The 16,390-nt window shown below is 33.3% G+C and overlaps 1 protein-coding gene across 1 annotated transcript in view; it reads right to left on the bottom strand.

The window, feature by feature from the left end:
- The window catches only part of LOC148946333 (protein Wnt-1-like), a 53,508-nt gene extending 49,402 nt beyond the window's left edge, over window positions 1-4,106 (bottom strand). Inside the window, exon 1 of the mRNA XM_089098380.1 lies at window positions 3,941-4,106. Coding sequence (XP_088954506.1) covers window positions 3,941-4,038 — 98 coding nt within the window. The 5' untranslated portion in view covers window positions 4,039-4,106. The remainder of the gene's footprint in view (window positions 1-3,940) is intronic.
- Between the last annotated feature and the right edge of the window lie 12,284 nt (window positions 4,107-16,390).

Raw genomic sequence — 16,390 nt, 5'->3', positions numbered from 1 at the left:
GAGTTGCTTACCATTTTATGGTTGACAAACATAAGGTACTCCAAAAAGTTTTAACCACACTCTTTCTTTCTCTCTCATGAGAGGCAGGGGAGCAAGTGATTAAATGAAGAAAATATAGAGGAATTTTTAAAAAAAAGATGTCTAACAGTTTTTATATTATTATATTTCTGATTGTTATGATAAAAGTGGTAGTACCCTATGAAAGTGATCAAGCTATGTTGATACATTTAAAGAGCTAACTGAAGTAATAGTATTACCAAAGGAATAACTATAGTTACATCCAATGTTGAATATTGCTATTTTAGTGATAACTATACAATCAATAGAAATTATAGTAGTAGTCTATTGCAAATAAAAAAGGCAATGGTAGCAAAATAGTAACATAATACTAAAACTAATTACTAAAACCATTTTTGTGAGATACTAAAACTAATTAAATACTAAAATATTAAAACTAATTCCAGAGCAAGTAATTTTGTCTACTCGGGGAATTTCAATTCCAGCATATTTACAATTTTGCCTTTATTTTATTATTGTTATTATCATTATTTTTATATTATAATTTTTCTATCATTGTTCTAATTTTGTATTATTATTTATATTATATTACATTATCATTTTACTACTGTTATTTATTTCATATTCCTACTGTATTTTGTTTTACTATGTGTCACAATTTATATCACATGTTTTTTCTCATTTATGTATTTATCTGTACGCTTTAGCAGTGCAATGTCACGCATCACTCAATCACTGCTTTCGCTATTTACAAATTTTAAGGAGATTTCCCAATTCCCCCGATTGAAAATTGGATTTTTTGAAAATTTTCCTTGTAAGATTCGTAAATACAAAATCTATATCGTTAATTTTTGATGGCGTTAGTTTTGGAAAATATTTCAGAGATCCCGATTCTTAAAAAAAAAAATGACTATTCCGAGATCTCTATTAAAATTATCGTTCGTAATTTCAAAATTACTGTTTTGAATTTTCAATGGCATTAGTTTTTAAGGAGATTTCGATCTGAAATTCAGACATGTAGACATGTAGAAATTCATAGAAATTTCGTAACACGTAGAAATTTGGAGAGCCCTGTTTTATTTCATTAAAACCGGGAAAAATCCCAGAAATTTCGGGGGTACTGGAAGGATTGACTTATTTGTACGCTTTACCAGTCTAGTGCATGTATCATTCACCCAGTGCATTCCCTATCCCGAATTTCCGGGGCCTATTCCAAATTTCGCCGTATAGAAACTGAGCTTTCAAAAATCTTCCCCAAAATTATCGTTCGTAAATACGAAATCCATATTGCTATTTTTGATGACGTTAATTTTCGAGGAGATTTTGGAGAGCCTGATTTTCACTCATGAAAACTCGGGGGAAATCCCCGAAAATTGGGGAGATCGGAAGGACTTGTTTAAATCTGCGCTTTAACAGTGCAGTTTTATGTGTTATTCATTCACTGCTTTAACTACATTAGCTTTAACTTTAACTATCCCAATGGACATTGACATTAGATTGAATTGATTTGACAATCAGTCAATTTCTCTCCAAAATCGACTTCTGTAGTGTAGCCTAAATCCACAAGCATTAGCACAAAATCTGCCCATCAATAATTATTGTTAGCGTTAATTTTCCAGAAGATTTCGAAGAACCCGATCATCTTTCCGGAGAGAAAGATTTCCAGCTTTCCCTGAGAAAGTTGGATATGTTGGAAGCACGCACTTTAGAAGTGCAATGTTATGCATCACTATTTTTAGGATTTAATTGAAACATTAACTTCTTTCTTTAAGTTTTAAATGATAAGAGAGCTGTTTCAAATTGCAACATAGGCTTTTATGTGTTTATGTACAGCTTATTTACAGCTATATATATATATTTTAGAACATGAGTTTACTTTGCTTCTCTGCTATATTTTGGTCTTGGTTTGCAAATTCCTCAATAAGAAAATTTTGGAGAAATGTGCTCCAACTCCAACATGTAAATCTTGATTTTTCAGCCTTAAAATACTTATTTTTCAACATACTTATTTATTCCTTGGGCCGCTTCTAATTTTACCTTCATCCACTATATCTTGTACTATATTGACAGAGATTTTTGGTCTTGCCATTGAAAATCAAACACAGATTGTTCATATAGGTAATAGCTTAAAATTGATGCAAAACAATTACATTTTAAAACCTTTTTTTTAGTTTAGGTTCGTGTAGTAAAACCTGATGTTCCCAATATACAATAAACAATCATTAGTGGAAACATAATCTTATATACGTAGAAGACGTTGGAGCTGCCTAATCTTTCATTAATTAATTGATGGTTTCATGAGTGCCGTCGGTCCTTTTTTTTACCATAATTTTGTATTATTTCAGAGGTAAGGGTTCCGCAGAACTTACAAAAGTGTTTGCTTCCGTGGTTTTTCTTCTTAAGAATATGTTTTACATTTGTCGCTATGAATTTGCAACAGAAAAAAAAAAACTCCGATAAATTTTTTTTAGGTGTATTAAGTCTAAAAAAATCAAATACTAGTGATGTATTTCCAGAGATTGGGGTTTGAAGAAACACACATTTGGTACACAAATATTATATACAAACATGTTGTAAATAATAAAATTAAACACAGTATAAACAGGCCAATATACAGGAAATTATACAATTTGAATTATATATAATTAACATATAACTGATAATATTAGATATCATTATGTATATATAATAACATAAGATAATTAATAACTAATATATAATAATAATTATACATAGTAATTATATACTATTATATCAACTATACCTATCATACAATTAATATATATTTAATATATAATTATACGAAAATAATGGTAAATTATCAGTGAAAGCATGAACAAATTTTTTTTAGCTGCAAATCTTTGTTAATGGTATTTTTGGTTAACAATCTTTTAAGAACAGAAAATAGGACCGGCCATTTCCTATTAGCAGCAGGAATATAGAGTAATTTTACCTACAATGGTCTTAGCTGAATCAATATCCAATACAACTGCTTAGTAGTTAGAACATGCACTTATTCGCGTTTTTGATAACTATATCAGATAAAAATAAGACAAAAAGATCATATACAAGATAATAATAAGCTTTAACTATCGGCTTGTTACAACTCAGGTTTGTTTCATCCTTGAGCACCAAGGCCGTACCCAGGAGGTTTCTTCGGAGGGTATTTTACTCAAAAAGCGAATACAATATTTCTTTATATACATTTTTGTTACGTTTTTACGAGTCAGACAAACATTTCCGGGGGGAGTGGTTAAGACCCCCTACCCCCCCCCCCCTGGATGCGGCCTTGTCGAGCACTCCTACTTCAAGCTTCAACTCTTTTTGATGGAAATTCTGCTTTCTCAGAACCAATCAGTGATAAGCGGTATTAGTTTATCCATTCAAAATATAATTTTTAAATAGAATATATCTAAGGAATGTTAAATTGTAAAAATGTAAATAAATGTGCAGTAATTATTGTACTTTTAAAATCTTATTTCATTTTACCCTAAAGTAGGTATTTAGGCCCGAAAGATTCCTAAAGTACTTTTGCGCCTTTTGCGAAGGGGTAGAGGGACTTGGAAGTAAACAACCTCTCGAACCTCTCTAAACTTAAATTTTTGGGGCAACTCACGCAAGTATGTAAGTAGTATTCCGAGGAAGGGGCGCTAATAATTAAAAAATATGTTTGATAAATCGAATAAGATGAAATTTGGCAAAATTTTGGATGTGGGGGGAGGGCAGACCTAGAAACCTTCTTATGCGTAAGTGCATGGTATAACTATGTAGTTTTTCAACCGTTGGCAATTTTTCAACTATGCTAATCAACGAGTTTCATATACATGTCGTTGCGCTTATGAACTCTGAATATAAGGCACAATATGATAAGTAACAATGGTAGTTTGGTAAGCTAGAATAGACAAAGTTTGAGCTTACTTACCACCACTTGCTGCCCCTCCCTCTGCCTTTAACTTTGCCCATATTTGGTATAATAACCACAAGTATGATTGATATAACTAAAAAACACCTCATGTTCATCGTTTAACTTTGTATTTCATTCGCGCAAGACGACTGTTTTCAAAATATACTTTTGAGTTGAGATTTTAACTGCTTCCAGGAGGCGGGACTAAATCAAAAGTGGGGATGTACAAGAAATTCTGCGCTCTCTCTAAGGTCTGTGCCGAAACAGCGTCCCTCCAGGGTAGATCTTTGTTCCGATACCATCCATTGACACTACACGCCTGGCATTGGGACTTCATGTTCATCTTCTTTTGACGCTTCACTCTGATCGCCGCCGCCTTGTCTCGTAACCTCTAACTTAAAGACTTGATTTTGTTTTGATAATTCATAGAATAAGAAATAGAAACCTACCTGAAATTCATTGCCTAGCTTCAGCATACTTCTTTTATTATTTCATTATGCATATTTATTTGCGTATTGTGTATTTATTTTTAAATCGTTAAAAATTTATGAGGAAGCAAAATAACTATTATTTCTGGAATGCCAATTTAATGACTCAACCAGGGTTGAGGGTTAATCTTGTACATATGAATCTATTCCTAGAGGAGCATGGAATCTGGGGGGGGGGGCATGTTCTTAAGGATTTGAAAAATAGGCAGAAGTTACAGCAACAACCCTCAAAACCTTGACTTATCGGAGAGGAATGGTAGAGGTTTAAAAATCCCTCCTCCATAAAACCCATTGAGGGCTCAAAAGACCATTTATAAACGTTTTCTCTTACAGCAAATATTCCATTAATGAATGAAGTTTCAACAAATGGTCCAAAGTTTGAAGTACCTGTAAGCGAATATATACAGCATAGAGAGAGAAAATTCATTTTTATTAAATACCAATATTCACAAAAAAAAAATATCAAACAGACCTACCACGTGAAAATCTATACAGATTTGTTTGTGGTAGGACTCAATATTTTACTCACTCATATATATATTGAAAAAAAACTTACTCACATATATAATGGAAAAAAATTAAATAAATAATACAATCATATAAACAAATAAGAAATAAACCTCATGGGAACCGCAAACCAATCCTTCCACAAGACAGAAGACAGAATATAGCCCCCCCCTTCAGCCATCCCTATTCATTAAGAAATTCTTTAACCTATTTTTAAAAGAGGACACACTCTCATACAACCTAGTGCTTTCCGGAAGACTGTTCCATACCGAAACAACCACATGCCTAAATACAAAACTAGACCTAGCATAGGTTTAGACTTACCGCGAAACTTTAGTTTGCTGAGGGGGAGGGATAGGAAGAATGGTTCAAATTAATTTATTACAACGCCCATTTCAATCTAGATTGTAATCAGCTTGTATAACTTAATTGCTAAATGATGTATAGGCTACTTAAGAAATGTTAAAATTACGACAACAATTTCAAGGTGTAAATAAATCTTCAGTAATTGTAATAATTTAAATTCTTGATTAACTTTTACTTTAAAGTAGGACTTTAAGACTGAAGCTATGGCAGAATCGCAAAGAACGTATGCGTGGGGGCTGATGGCAGCTAACTCCTTCCCGAGGCTAATATTTTGATGTTTGAGATGCTTGTTAATGTAAACGGCTAATATTTAAAATTCTAAAATAAGATTTATGCGTATCTAAAGAAGTTTTCATTGGTCGAACACAGTTTTTGTGAGTGGCTTGACCCTAAAAGCTCATGGTTAACCTGTGAAGAACGTTAAAATTGTATTGTGGTTATTGTGCTTACCTTTATTTATCTTACCAGTACTTACCTTGCGTTTTTATCTTACCATTGTGCTTACCTTTATATACGCGCCCTTAGATTTTTACATTCGGCAATATTAGAACTATCGTTAAATTAGATAAAAATTAAAACAATTTGAGCAATCTTTCTTTTACAATAGTATTGCTTCTAAGATGAGCACATTGCTTCTAAGAAGTTGCGTAATATAGATCTGAATTGAAATTTAAGACAAAACTAAAAGATATAATTCCAGAATAAACATAGAAATAAATAATAAGAAAATAAAAAATAAATAATAGAACAGAATAAATTAAACGCAACATATAAAGAAATGGACCTAAAAAAAACAAACAAAAAATAAAATTCACATCTTAATCCCCTCCAAAATACTGCCATCACTTAAAATAGCCTGAATAAGCCACACAGAAATGACGAAAGATTGTCTCTGCTACACCATCACCAGATAGTCTCTATTATAGGTTCAGTTTGACAATGAGATCTAGCAAAAAAGAAATACTACATTTATTTGAAAGAATTTCCATAATCGCCAGGTTATCACCCGTGATTAAAATTACAAGGTTCAGATCATTCGAACTATATGGGCAATCTAAGGTTCTATATGGCAACAGGTCAAAGAAATTTATGTATTATAGGTTATAGCCTATTTTGAATATATTTTTTTTTATATAAAACAGATTTTTTTTTTATTTGCTAACTTTGCTGCTGGACCGTAATTTTCCAGAATTCCTCTACGAAATTCTTCTTATGTTGCTTTCTCTTTGCCAAATCAGTTTTACGCGTAGAGATGTTGGTCTAAGAGTACCCGTCCGGGGTAAAGTTTCACCAACACTGAATCGTCTAAAGAATATATCAGCGGAGGGAGGGATTTTTCGTTACGTGGGAGGATCTTTCCACGGAGGATGTTTCCTTGGGGGAAGGGGCATTTCTATGAAGGGGGCGCCGGTTTCCCAGCATTATTTAAAAAACGATCAGAAATTGAATAAAAAAAGACGTTTTTTCAACTGAAGTAAGGAGCAACATTAAAACCTAAGGGAACGAAAATTATTACGTATGTGAGGGGGTTCGCCCCCTAATCAATACCTCTCTCTTTACGCTAAATTGTTTTTAGTACTTTCAAAAGAGCTATCTATTCTAATTAAATGGCCTTTGTGATTCGAAAAAAATTTGAACTTTAGCGTAAAGAGCGAGGCATTGACTAGGGGGCGAACCCACTCATATACGTAATAATTTCTGTTCGTTTTAATGCCAAGCAGCGGTTGACAAACCGCTCGATTTTCACATATAATCCACACAGAACATGATGTGGCTTCAAAACTTTCTGTGAAGACACTATAAAGACATATGCTTTGAGAAAAGCACGTAAAGTTAAGTTTTAATTATAGGCAGCGCAATAGCGGTGCCTATAATTAAAACGTAAAGAACGATGTTAAATTAAAACTATAATTAAATATAATTAAAACTATAATTAAAACGTAAAGAACGATGTTGGCACAATGTTTTATTTTTTTTTTGGGGGGGGGGAGAGTTCCATCCCAGGGCACTTCGTATCGAAGGAGTTGTCGTAGGAAGGTTTTTATAGAAGGCGTTGTCGTAGAAACTTCAAAACAGGCTAATTCGATTGGAAATTGGAACGGTTAGGGCCCTTTTTAATAGTCGAAAGTGATTGGAGGTCAACTAGCCACCCCGATACCCATCTTTCCCCCAAACACATCGAATCAAAATTCTGAGATAGCCATTTTGTTCAGCGTAGTTGATTTTCTGATAGAAAATATGTTTTTGAGATGGACACTCCCGCATAACCCTCAGGGCAAGGGTTTTAAGATATGCCCTGGGGCCATATAAGAACGATGTTGGCACAATATACTATTTATTATTTTTTTTTCCTTTAAACCAGAACACTTCGTATCGAAGAAGTTGTCGTAGAAACTTCGAAAAAGACTCATTCAATTGGAAATTGGAGTGGCTTGTGCTCTTTTTCATAGTCGAACGTGATTGGAAGGTAACTAACATCCCTTCCACGCCCACTATTCTCTGAAAAACATTCAATCTAAACTTTGAGATAGCCATTTTGTTGATAGTAGTTGATTTCCAGATATAAATTATATTTTTGAGGAGGACACTCCCCAAGAGCCCTCAGGGCGAAAGTTGTAAGTTATGCACTGGGGGCATCTAAGGTTTTATAGAAGGAATTGTCATAGAAACTTCAAAAAAGTCTCATTTGATTAGAAATTCAAAGGGCTAGTGCCCTTTTTAATAGTCGAATGTGATTTGAGGGCAACTAACACCCCTCTCACGCCCAGCTTTTCCACAAACTCATCCAATCAAAATTTTTAGATAGCCATTTTGTTCAATGTAGTTTTAAGTTCTGGAAATAAGGTCTTTGAGAAGGACACCCCCCCCCCCCACAGCCCTCAGGGCAAGGGTTGTAAGTTATGCCCGGGGGGCATATAAGGTTTTTATAGATCGTGTTGTCGTAGAAACTTCAAAAAGGGCTCATTCGATTGGAAATTGAAATGGCTAGAGCCGTTTTTAATATTCGAAAGTGATTGGAAGGCCACTTCCATGCCCACCATTTCCCCATACACATCCAATAAAAATTTCGAGATAGCCATTTTGGTCCACGCCGTTTAAAGTTCAGGAAATTATACCTTTTAGCAGGACACTCCCCCCACAGTCCTCAGGGCGAGGGTTATAAGTTATGCCCTGGGGGCATATAAGGTTTTTATTGAAATATTTGTCGTAGAAACTTCAGAAAGAGCTCATTCGACTGGAAATTCAAAGGGCTAGTGCCCTGTTTAATAGTCGAAAGGGATTTGATGGCAACAATCCCCCCTCTCACGCCCACCTTTTCCCCAAACACATCCAATCAAAATTTTTAGATAGCCATTTTATTCAACGTGGTTGAAAGTTTTTGGAAATTAGGTCTTTAAGGATGACAACCCCTCCCCCTCACAGCCCTGAGGGCAAGGGTTGTAAGTTATGCCCTGGGGGCATATATGGTTTTTATTGAAAGCGTTGTCTTAGAAACTTAAAAAGCGCTCATTAAATTGGAAATTGAAAGGGCTAGTGCCTTTAAAATAGTATATTTGAAAGTGATTGGACAGCGACTGATGCCCTTCTCACGCCCACTATTTTCCAAAACACATCCAATTAAAATTTTATGATATAAATTTTGTTGAACGTACTTAAATGTTCTTGAAATTAGGTCTTTTAGGAGGATAATACCCTCAGAGCCCTCAGTGCAAGGGTTTTAAGTTATGCCCTGGGGGCATATAAGGCTTATATAGAGAGTTGTTGTAGAAATCAGTAGAGTAAGAGGTACCATTTTGCGTGCGCCCCTGTACCAGACAGGTTTCTAATGGGTACAATCTGGTTTGGTGGGTACAAAACCTACCAGACAAGTTTCTGGGCCAACCAGACAAGTTTCTGGTGGGTATAGAATTTGAGAGTCGATAAAGTGAAATTATGTCACTATTCTAGTTTTTCTAAAAACCGGTATTGCCTAAAACTTAATAAAGGGTTAAGGTGATTAGCGATTACGAGCGAGGATAGTGCGAATTGCTTGTGAAAAACCCGGATGAATTAGTTGAAAATAAAGTTTTGTCTGAAAAGTAACGATAGAATGACATTGTGACTTGACCTAGCTTTACCTCTCCGATGTGGTCTGTATAATACACAAGTAACGTTTGAAAAGTATTATCAATTTAAAATAGGATCTAACGTTCCCTTCGTTCCCCCTGTTCTGAGGGGCTGGGGTGGATAGGAGAGGGGGAGGGGGAGTCAATTTTGGAGGTAACACATTCTAAAAGTTGGCAAGGTTTTTGTTTTTTGAAAAGAATTGCACAATGAATTTACGTCATGAATTCCCTCTCCCCGTGCAAGGATTATTGCCAGGCTGTGACAATGGATAATTGCCTATAACTTAATAAAGGGTTAAGGTGATTAGCGATTACGAGCGAGGATAGTACGAATTGCTTGTGAAAAACCCAGATGAATTAGTTGAAAATAAAGTTTTGTCTGAAAAGTAACGATAGAATGACATTGTGACTTGACCTAGCTTTACCTCTCCGATGTGGTCTGTATAATACACAAGTAACGTTTGAAAAGTATTCTCAATTTAAAATAGGATCTAACGGGCCCATCGTTCCCCCGTGTCAGCGGGGCAGGGGGGATAGGAGTGGGGGAGGGGGAGTCAATTTTGGAGGTAACGCATTCTAAAAGTTTGCAAGGTTTTTGTTTTTGATAAGAATTGCACAATGAATGTAAGTCATGAATTCCCCCTCCCCGTGCAAGGATTATTGCCTGGCTGTGACAATGGATATTACCTCTAAATACAGAGAATTAAGGTGATAGTATTCCGTTACAATAAGTCAAGTATAATAGAATTTATGCTCCTAGTGGAAGCTCGTAAAACCCTTCCCCCTCACCGCGCTAGGACTATTGCCTGGCTGTGACACTAACTGCAACTTCTATGGTAAGCACCATTTATCAGATAGCTAAGGGGGGTTCAATTAAATGAGGGTTCAGTTGCATGAGGGTTCAGAAGCTTGGGATTCAGTTAAAGAATACCTCATCGACAGATATTTTTTTATGTATTTTATGTCTATTACCCAAACATTGCGTTGTCTTTCTCACACCAACTAGTAAATATTTATCAGACTTTTATTTTTTCTGTTCAATTATTTTCAATGTGAGCCAATATAATGTTGGGTAGGGGAATGTCACCTCCTCAATAGATATTTTTTTTATTTATTTTATAGCTATTACGCAAACGTTGCGTTGTATTTCTCACACCAACTAGTAAATATTTATCAGGATTTTATTTTTTACCATTTCAAGCCTCAGAAGAAAATAAGAATATTGTAATTAAAAACAACGACTGACATCTGGGATACTGTACCACTAACCATGGAGGAGGAGATGCATCTCGTAGATCAAACTGCTTCAGTTTAAAGAAGGTATAGTTTCGTGAAGAGCTGGGACCATCAAGCACAGTATGAGTTAGACCCCTAGTATGCATTTTCATTTTAAATGTTATTACTGATCCGAGTAAAACCGATACCAATATACCTCATTCTTTTATTATAACTTAACTTGTAGGAGTAGGACTTCATTCCATCGACTAAATCAGTTTATTCATGTGTAATGGTGAACAAAAGGACTATAAATTCTCCGTATTCTTCTTCTTCTTCTGACCATGTACCCACGCCTCCTTCTAACCCGGGGTCAGTTGACATCCTAATATCCGGTAGAAATTGCATATTCCACTCGTTCTCCATACCTCATAATATCCATAAGGAGTGATATAGTGGGAGTCATCGATCTTAGGTTCCCGATATAGACATGAAAATTAAAAGGCTACGAATTTCAAAATCAATTTCATTTTCATTGAATACTTTTCATTTAAGTTTAAAATACGCTAAAAGATGGTTCCCGTGAAACTATTGCAATTTATATAAAAATGAATGAATTTCAAAATCAAATTTAATTTTCATTGAATACTTTTCATTTAAACTTAAAATACGCTAAAAGATGATTCTCGTGAAACTATTTTTTAATTTTCATATAAATACTTTTCATTTAAGCTTAAAATACGCTAAAAGACGGCTCCCGTGAAATTACTGCAGTTTTCTATAAAATGAACGATTTTCAAAATCAAAGAAAATGGCCCATCTTTAACAAATATAGCCTTAGCTAGTTAAAACTGCGCATAAATTCTTGATTTTCATTCTAACTTAACTTGTAGGAAATAATCGAGTCAAACTCAAAACGAGCAGAAATTAACATAAGTTGGGTGCAAAATCCCCTATGTCTTCCCAATTTAATTTTCTTTCATATGAATACTTTTCATTTAAGCTTAAAATACGTTAAAAGACGGTTCCCGTGAAATTATTGCAGTTTTCTATAAAAATAAACGATTTTCAAAATCAAAGAAAATGGGCTATCTTTAACGAATATAGCCTTAGCTAGTTAAAACTGCGCATAAATTCTTGATTTTCATTCTAACTTAACTTGTAGGAAATAATCGAGTCAAACTCAAAACGAGCAGATATTCTGTTTTTTTTGTTCGGCATAGATGAAAAGTCCAACACCTCACTTAAACTAAGAGGTTACATTTTGACATCGTTTGACAATTTACTAAATTTTAAGGTTTTCTTATGCAAGAGTCGGAATACACACACAAACACACACAAACACACACAGACACACACACAAACATACAAAATACGCATTTACATTTTTAATTTTCATGTTTTTGATTTTATGTTGATGAAGAATTTAAACACATCTTCAACTAGTTATTTTTTTTGTTCGGCATCGATAAAAGGTCCAATACCTCAGTTAAACTAAGAGGTTACATTTTGACATTGTTTGACAATTTACTAAATTTTAAGGTTTTCTTATGCAAGAGTTGGAACACACACACAAAAACACACAGAGAAACACAAAAACACACACAACCACACACACAAACATACACACATGTTACCAAATTCCACATTATTGCACAGAAATACCAAAATCGTAGGTTAGGTTAGCCTATGTACGGATGATTTCCCGTGAAACTATTGCAGTTTCTATAAAAATAAATGATTTTCAAAATCAAATTTAATTTTCATTGAATACTTTTCATTTAAACTTAAAATACGCTAAAAGATGATTCTCGTGAAACTATTGCAGTTTCTTTAAAAATGACTGAATTTCAAAATCAAAATGAATTTTGCATTTAATACTTTTCGTTTAAACTTAAAATATGCTAAAAGAAGGTTCTCGTGAAACTATTACAGTTTCTATAAAAATGACTGAATTACAAAATCAAAATTAAATTGCATTTACTACTTTTCATTTAAACTATTGCAGTTTCTGAAAAAAATTTGAAAGCTAAAAGTTAAAAAGCTGCTCACCAAGTTTAGCGAAATAAAAGCGTCTATTTCCGTTCCACTTCATGATCCAAATTGTGAGAAGGAACTGAGCATATATCATCCCATTTTTAAGGCATTTTATACGTTATATCCTGGAAATTAAAAGAAATTAAGCCTCTTCTTATCAGATTCAAACGCTTAATAACCCAAGCATATGCTAGTCAAATTTCACTTTTAAGTACTAATGTATCTGATGAAATAATTTAAGTCGTATGATCAATTTAGTAAGAATCTAGGTTCCCGATCTAAAAAAAAAATAAAAAAAAAATGAATTTCAAAATCAAATTTAATTTTCATTGAATACTTTTCATTTAAACTTAAAATATGCTAAAAGATGGTCCCCCATGAAACTATTGCAGTTTCTATAAGAATGACAGAATTTCAAAATCAATTTAATTTTCATATGAATACTTTTCATTTAAGCTTAAAATATGCTAAAAGATGGTTCCAGTGAAATTTAAACGATTTTCAAAATCAAAGAAAATGGCCTATCTTTAACGAATATAGCCTTAGTTAGTTAAAACTGTTATGCAAGACTCGGAACATACACACAAACACACACAGACACACACACAAACATACAAAATACGCTTTAGTAAGAACACTCGATATCCTTAAAATGTCTGATTCAAATTATTAAAACACACAAACATACAAAATACGCTTTAGTAAGAACACTCGATATCCTTAAAATGTCTGATTCAAATTATTAGACCTACGGAAATTCATATATTTGCTTGATAAGTATTGTCAATTTAAAATAGGATGGATCTAACGTTCCCTTCGTTCCTCCATTTCCGAAGGGCAGGAGAGGGAGGGGGTCGTCCTCCATTTCTGCGGGGGCAGGAGAGGGAGGGGGTTAATTTTGGAGGGAAAACCAAAAGCGCATAAATTCTTGATTTTCATTCTAACTTAACTTGTAGGCCATTTTCTTTGATTTTTAAAATCGTTCAAATTTCACGGGAACCGTCTTTTAGCGTATTTTAAGCTTAAATGAAAAGTATTCATATGAAAATTAAATTGATTTTGAAATTCGGTCATTCTTATAGAAACTGCAATAGTTTCATGGGGGACCATCTTTTAGCATATTTTAAGTTTAAATTAAAAGTATTCAATTAAAATTAAATTTGATTTTGAAATTTTTTTTTTTTTTTTTTTTTTTTAGATCGGGAACCTAGATTCTTAATAAATTGATCATACGACTTAAATTATTTAATCATATACATTAGTACTTAAAAGTGAAATTTGACTAGCATATGATTGGGTTATTAAGCGTTTGAATCTGATAAGAAGAGGCTTAATTTCTTTTAATTTCCAGGATATAACGTATAAAATGCCTTAAAAATGGGATGATATATGCTCAGTTCCTTCTCACAATTCGGATCATGAAGTGGAACGCAAATAGACGCTTTTATTTCGCTAAACTTGGTGAGCAGCTTTTTAACTTTTAGCTTTCAAATTTTTTTAGAAACTGCAATAGTTTAAATGAAAAGTAGTAAATGCAATTTAATTTTGATTTTGTAATTCAGTCATTTTATAGAAACTGTAATAGTTTCACGAGAACCTTCTTTTAGTATATTTTAAGTTTAAACGAAAAGTATTAAATGCGAAATTCATTTTGATTTTGAAATTCAGTCATTTTTAAAGAAACTGCAATACTTTCACGAGAATCATCTTTTAGCGTATTTTAAGTTTAAATGAAAAGTATTCAATGAAAATTAAATTTGATTTTGAAAATCATTGATTTTTATAGAAACTGCAATAGTTTCACGGGAAATCATCCGTACATAGGCTAACCTAACCTACGATTTTGGTATTTCTGTGCAATAATGTGGAATTTGGTAACATGTGTGTATGTTTGTGTGTGTGTGTGTGTGTGTTTGTGTGTGTGTCTGTGTGTGTTTGTGTGTGTGTTCAGACTTTTGAATAAAAAAAACTTAAAATTTAGTAAATTGTCAAACAATGTCAAAATGTAACCTCTTAGTTTAACTGAGGTATTGGACCTTTCATCTATGCCGAACAAAAAGAAAATAACTAGTTGAAGACGTGTTTAAATTCTTCATCAACATAAAACCAAAAACATGAAAATTAAAAATTTAAATGCGTATTTTGTATGTTTGTGTGTGTGTCTGTGTTTGTGTTTGTGTGTGTGTTCCGACTCTTGCATAAGAAAACCTTAAAATTTAGTAATTTGTCAAACGATGTCAAAATATAACCTCTTAGTTTAACTGAGGTATTGGACCTTTCATCTATGCCGAACAAAAAAAAACATAATTTCTGCTCGTTTTGAGTTTGACTCGATTTTTTCCTACAAGTTAAGTTAGAATGAAAATCAAGAATTTATGCGCAGTTTTAACTAGCTAAGGCTATATTCGTTAAAGATAGGCCATTTTCTTTGATTTTGAAAATCGTTCATTTTTATAGAAAACTGCAATAATTTCACGGGAACCGTCTTTTAGCGTATTTTAAGCTTAAATGAAAAGTATTCATATTGAATAAAATTAAATTGGGAAGACATAGGGGATTTTTGCACCCAACTTATGTTAATTTCTGCTCGCTTTGAGTTTGACTCGATTATTTCCTACAAGTTAAGTTAGAATGAAAATCAAGAATTTATGCGCAGTTTTAACTAGCTAAGGCTATATTTGTTAAAGATGGGCCATTTTCTTTGATTTTGAAAATCGTTCATTTTTATAGAAAACTACAATAATTTCACGGGAACCGTCTTTTAGCGTATTTTAAGCTTAAATGAAAAGTATTCATATGAAAATTAAATAATAGTTTCACGAGAATCATCTTTTAGCGTATTTTAAGTTTAAATGAAAAGTATTCAATGAAAATTAAATTTGATTTTGAAATTCATTCATTTTTATAGAAACTGCAATAGTTTCACGGGAACCATCTTTTAGCGTATTTTAAACTTAAATGAAAAGTATTCAATGAAAATTAAATTGATTTTGAAATTCGTAGCCTTTTAATTTTCATGTCTAGATCGGGAACTTAAGATCGATGACCCCACTATATCACTCCTTATGGATATTATGAGGTATGGAGAACGAGTGGAATATGCAATTTCTACTGGATATTAAGACGTCAACTGACCCCGGGTGAGAAGGAGGCGTGGGCACATGATCAGAAGAAGAAGAAGAATACGGTGAACAAATAGTCCTTTTGTTCACAATTATACATGAATAAACTGATTTAGCCGATGGAATGAAGTCCTACTCCTACAAGTTAAGTTAGAATAAAAGAATGAGGTATATTGGTATCGGTTTTACTCGGATCAGTAATAACATTTAAAATGAAAATGCATAATAGGGGTCTAACTCATAGTACTGTGCTTGATGGTCCCAGCTCTTCACGAAACTATACCATCTTTAAACTGAAGCAGTTTGATCTACGAGAAGCATCTCTTCCTCCATGCTTAGTGGTACGGTATCCCAGATGTCAGTCGTTATTTTTTAATTCCACTATTCTTATTTTTTTTCTGAGGCTTGAAATGGTAAAAAATAAAAGCCTGATAAATATTTACTAGTTGATGTGAGAAAGACAACGCAACGTTTGGGTAATAGCTATAAAATAAATATAAAAAAAATAACTGTCGAGGAGGTGACATTCTCCTACCCAACATTATATTGGCTTACACTGAAAATAATTAAACAGAAAAAATAAAAGTCTGATAAATATTTACTAGTTGGTGTGAGAAAGACAACGCA

This window comes from Artemia sp. Qi Xiang Cuo, chromosome 12 (genome assembly GCF_049724085.1).
Source record: "Artemia sp. Qi Xiang Cuo chromosome 12, ASM4972408v1, whole genome shotgun sequence".
NCBI classification, from domain to species: Eukaryota; Metazoa; Arthropoda; class Branchiopoda; order Anostraca; family Artemiidae; genus Artemia; species Artemia sp. Qi Xiang Cuo.
The sequence above is the reverse complement of the archived record's forward strand: the minus strand, read 5'-3'. Positions and strand labels throughout refer to the sequence as shown.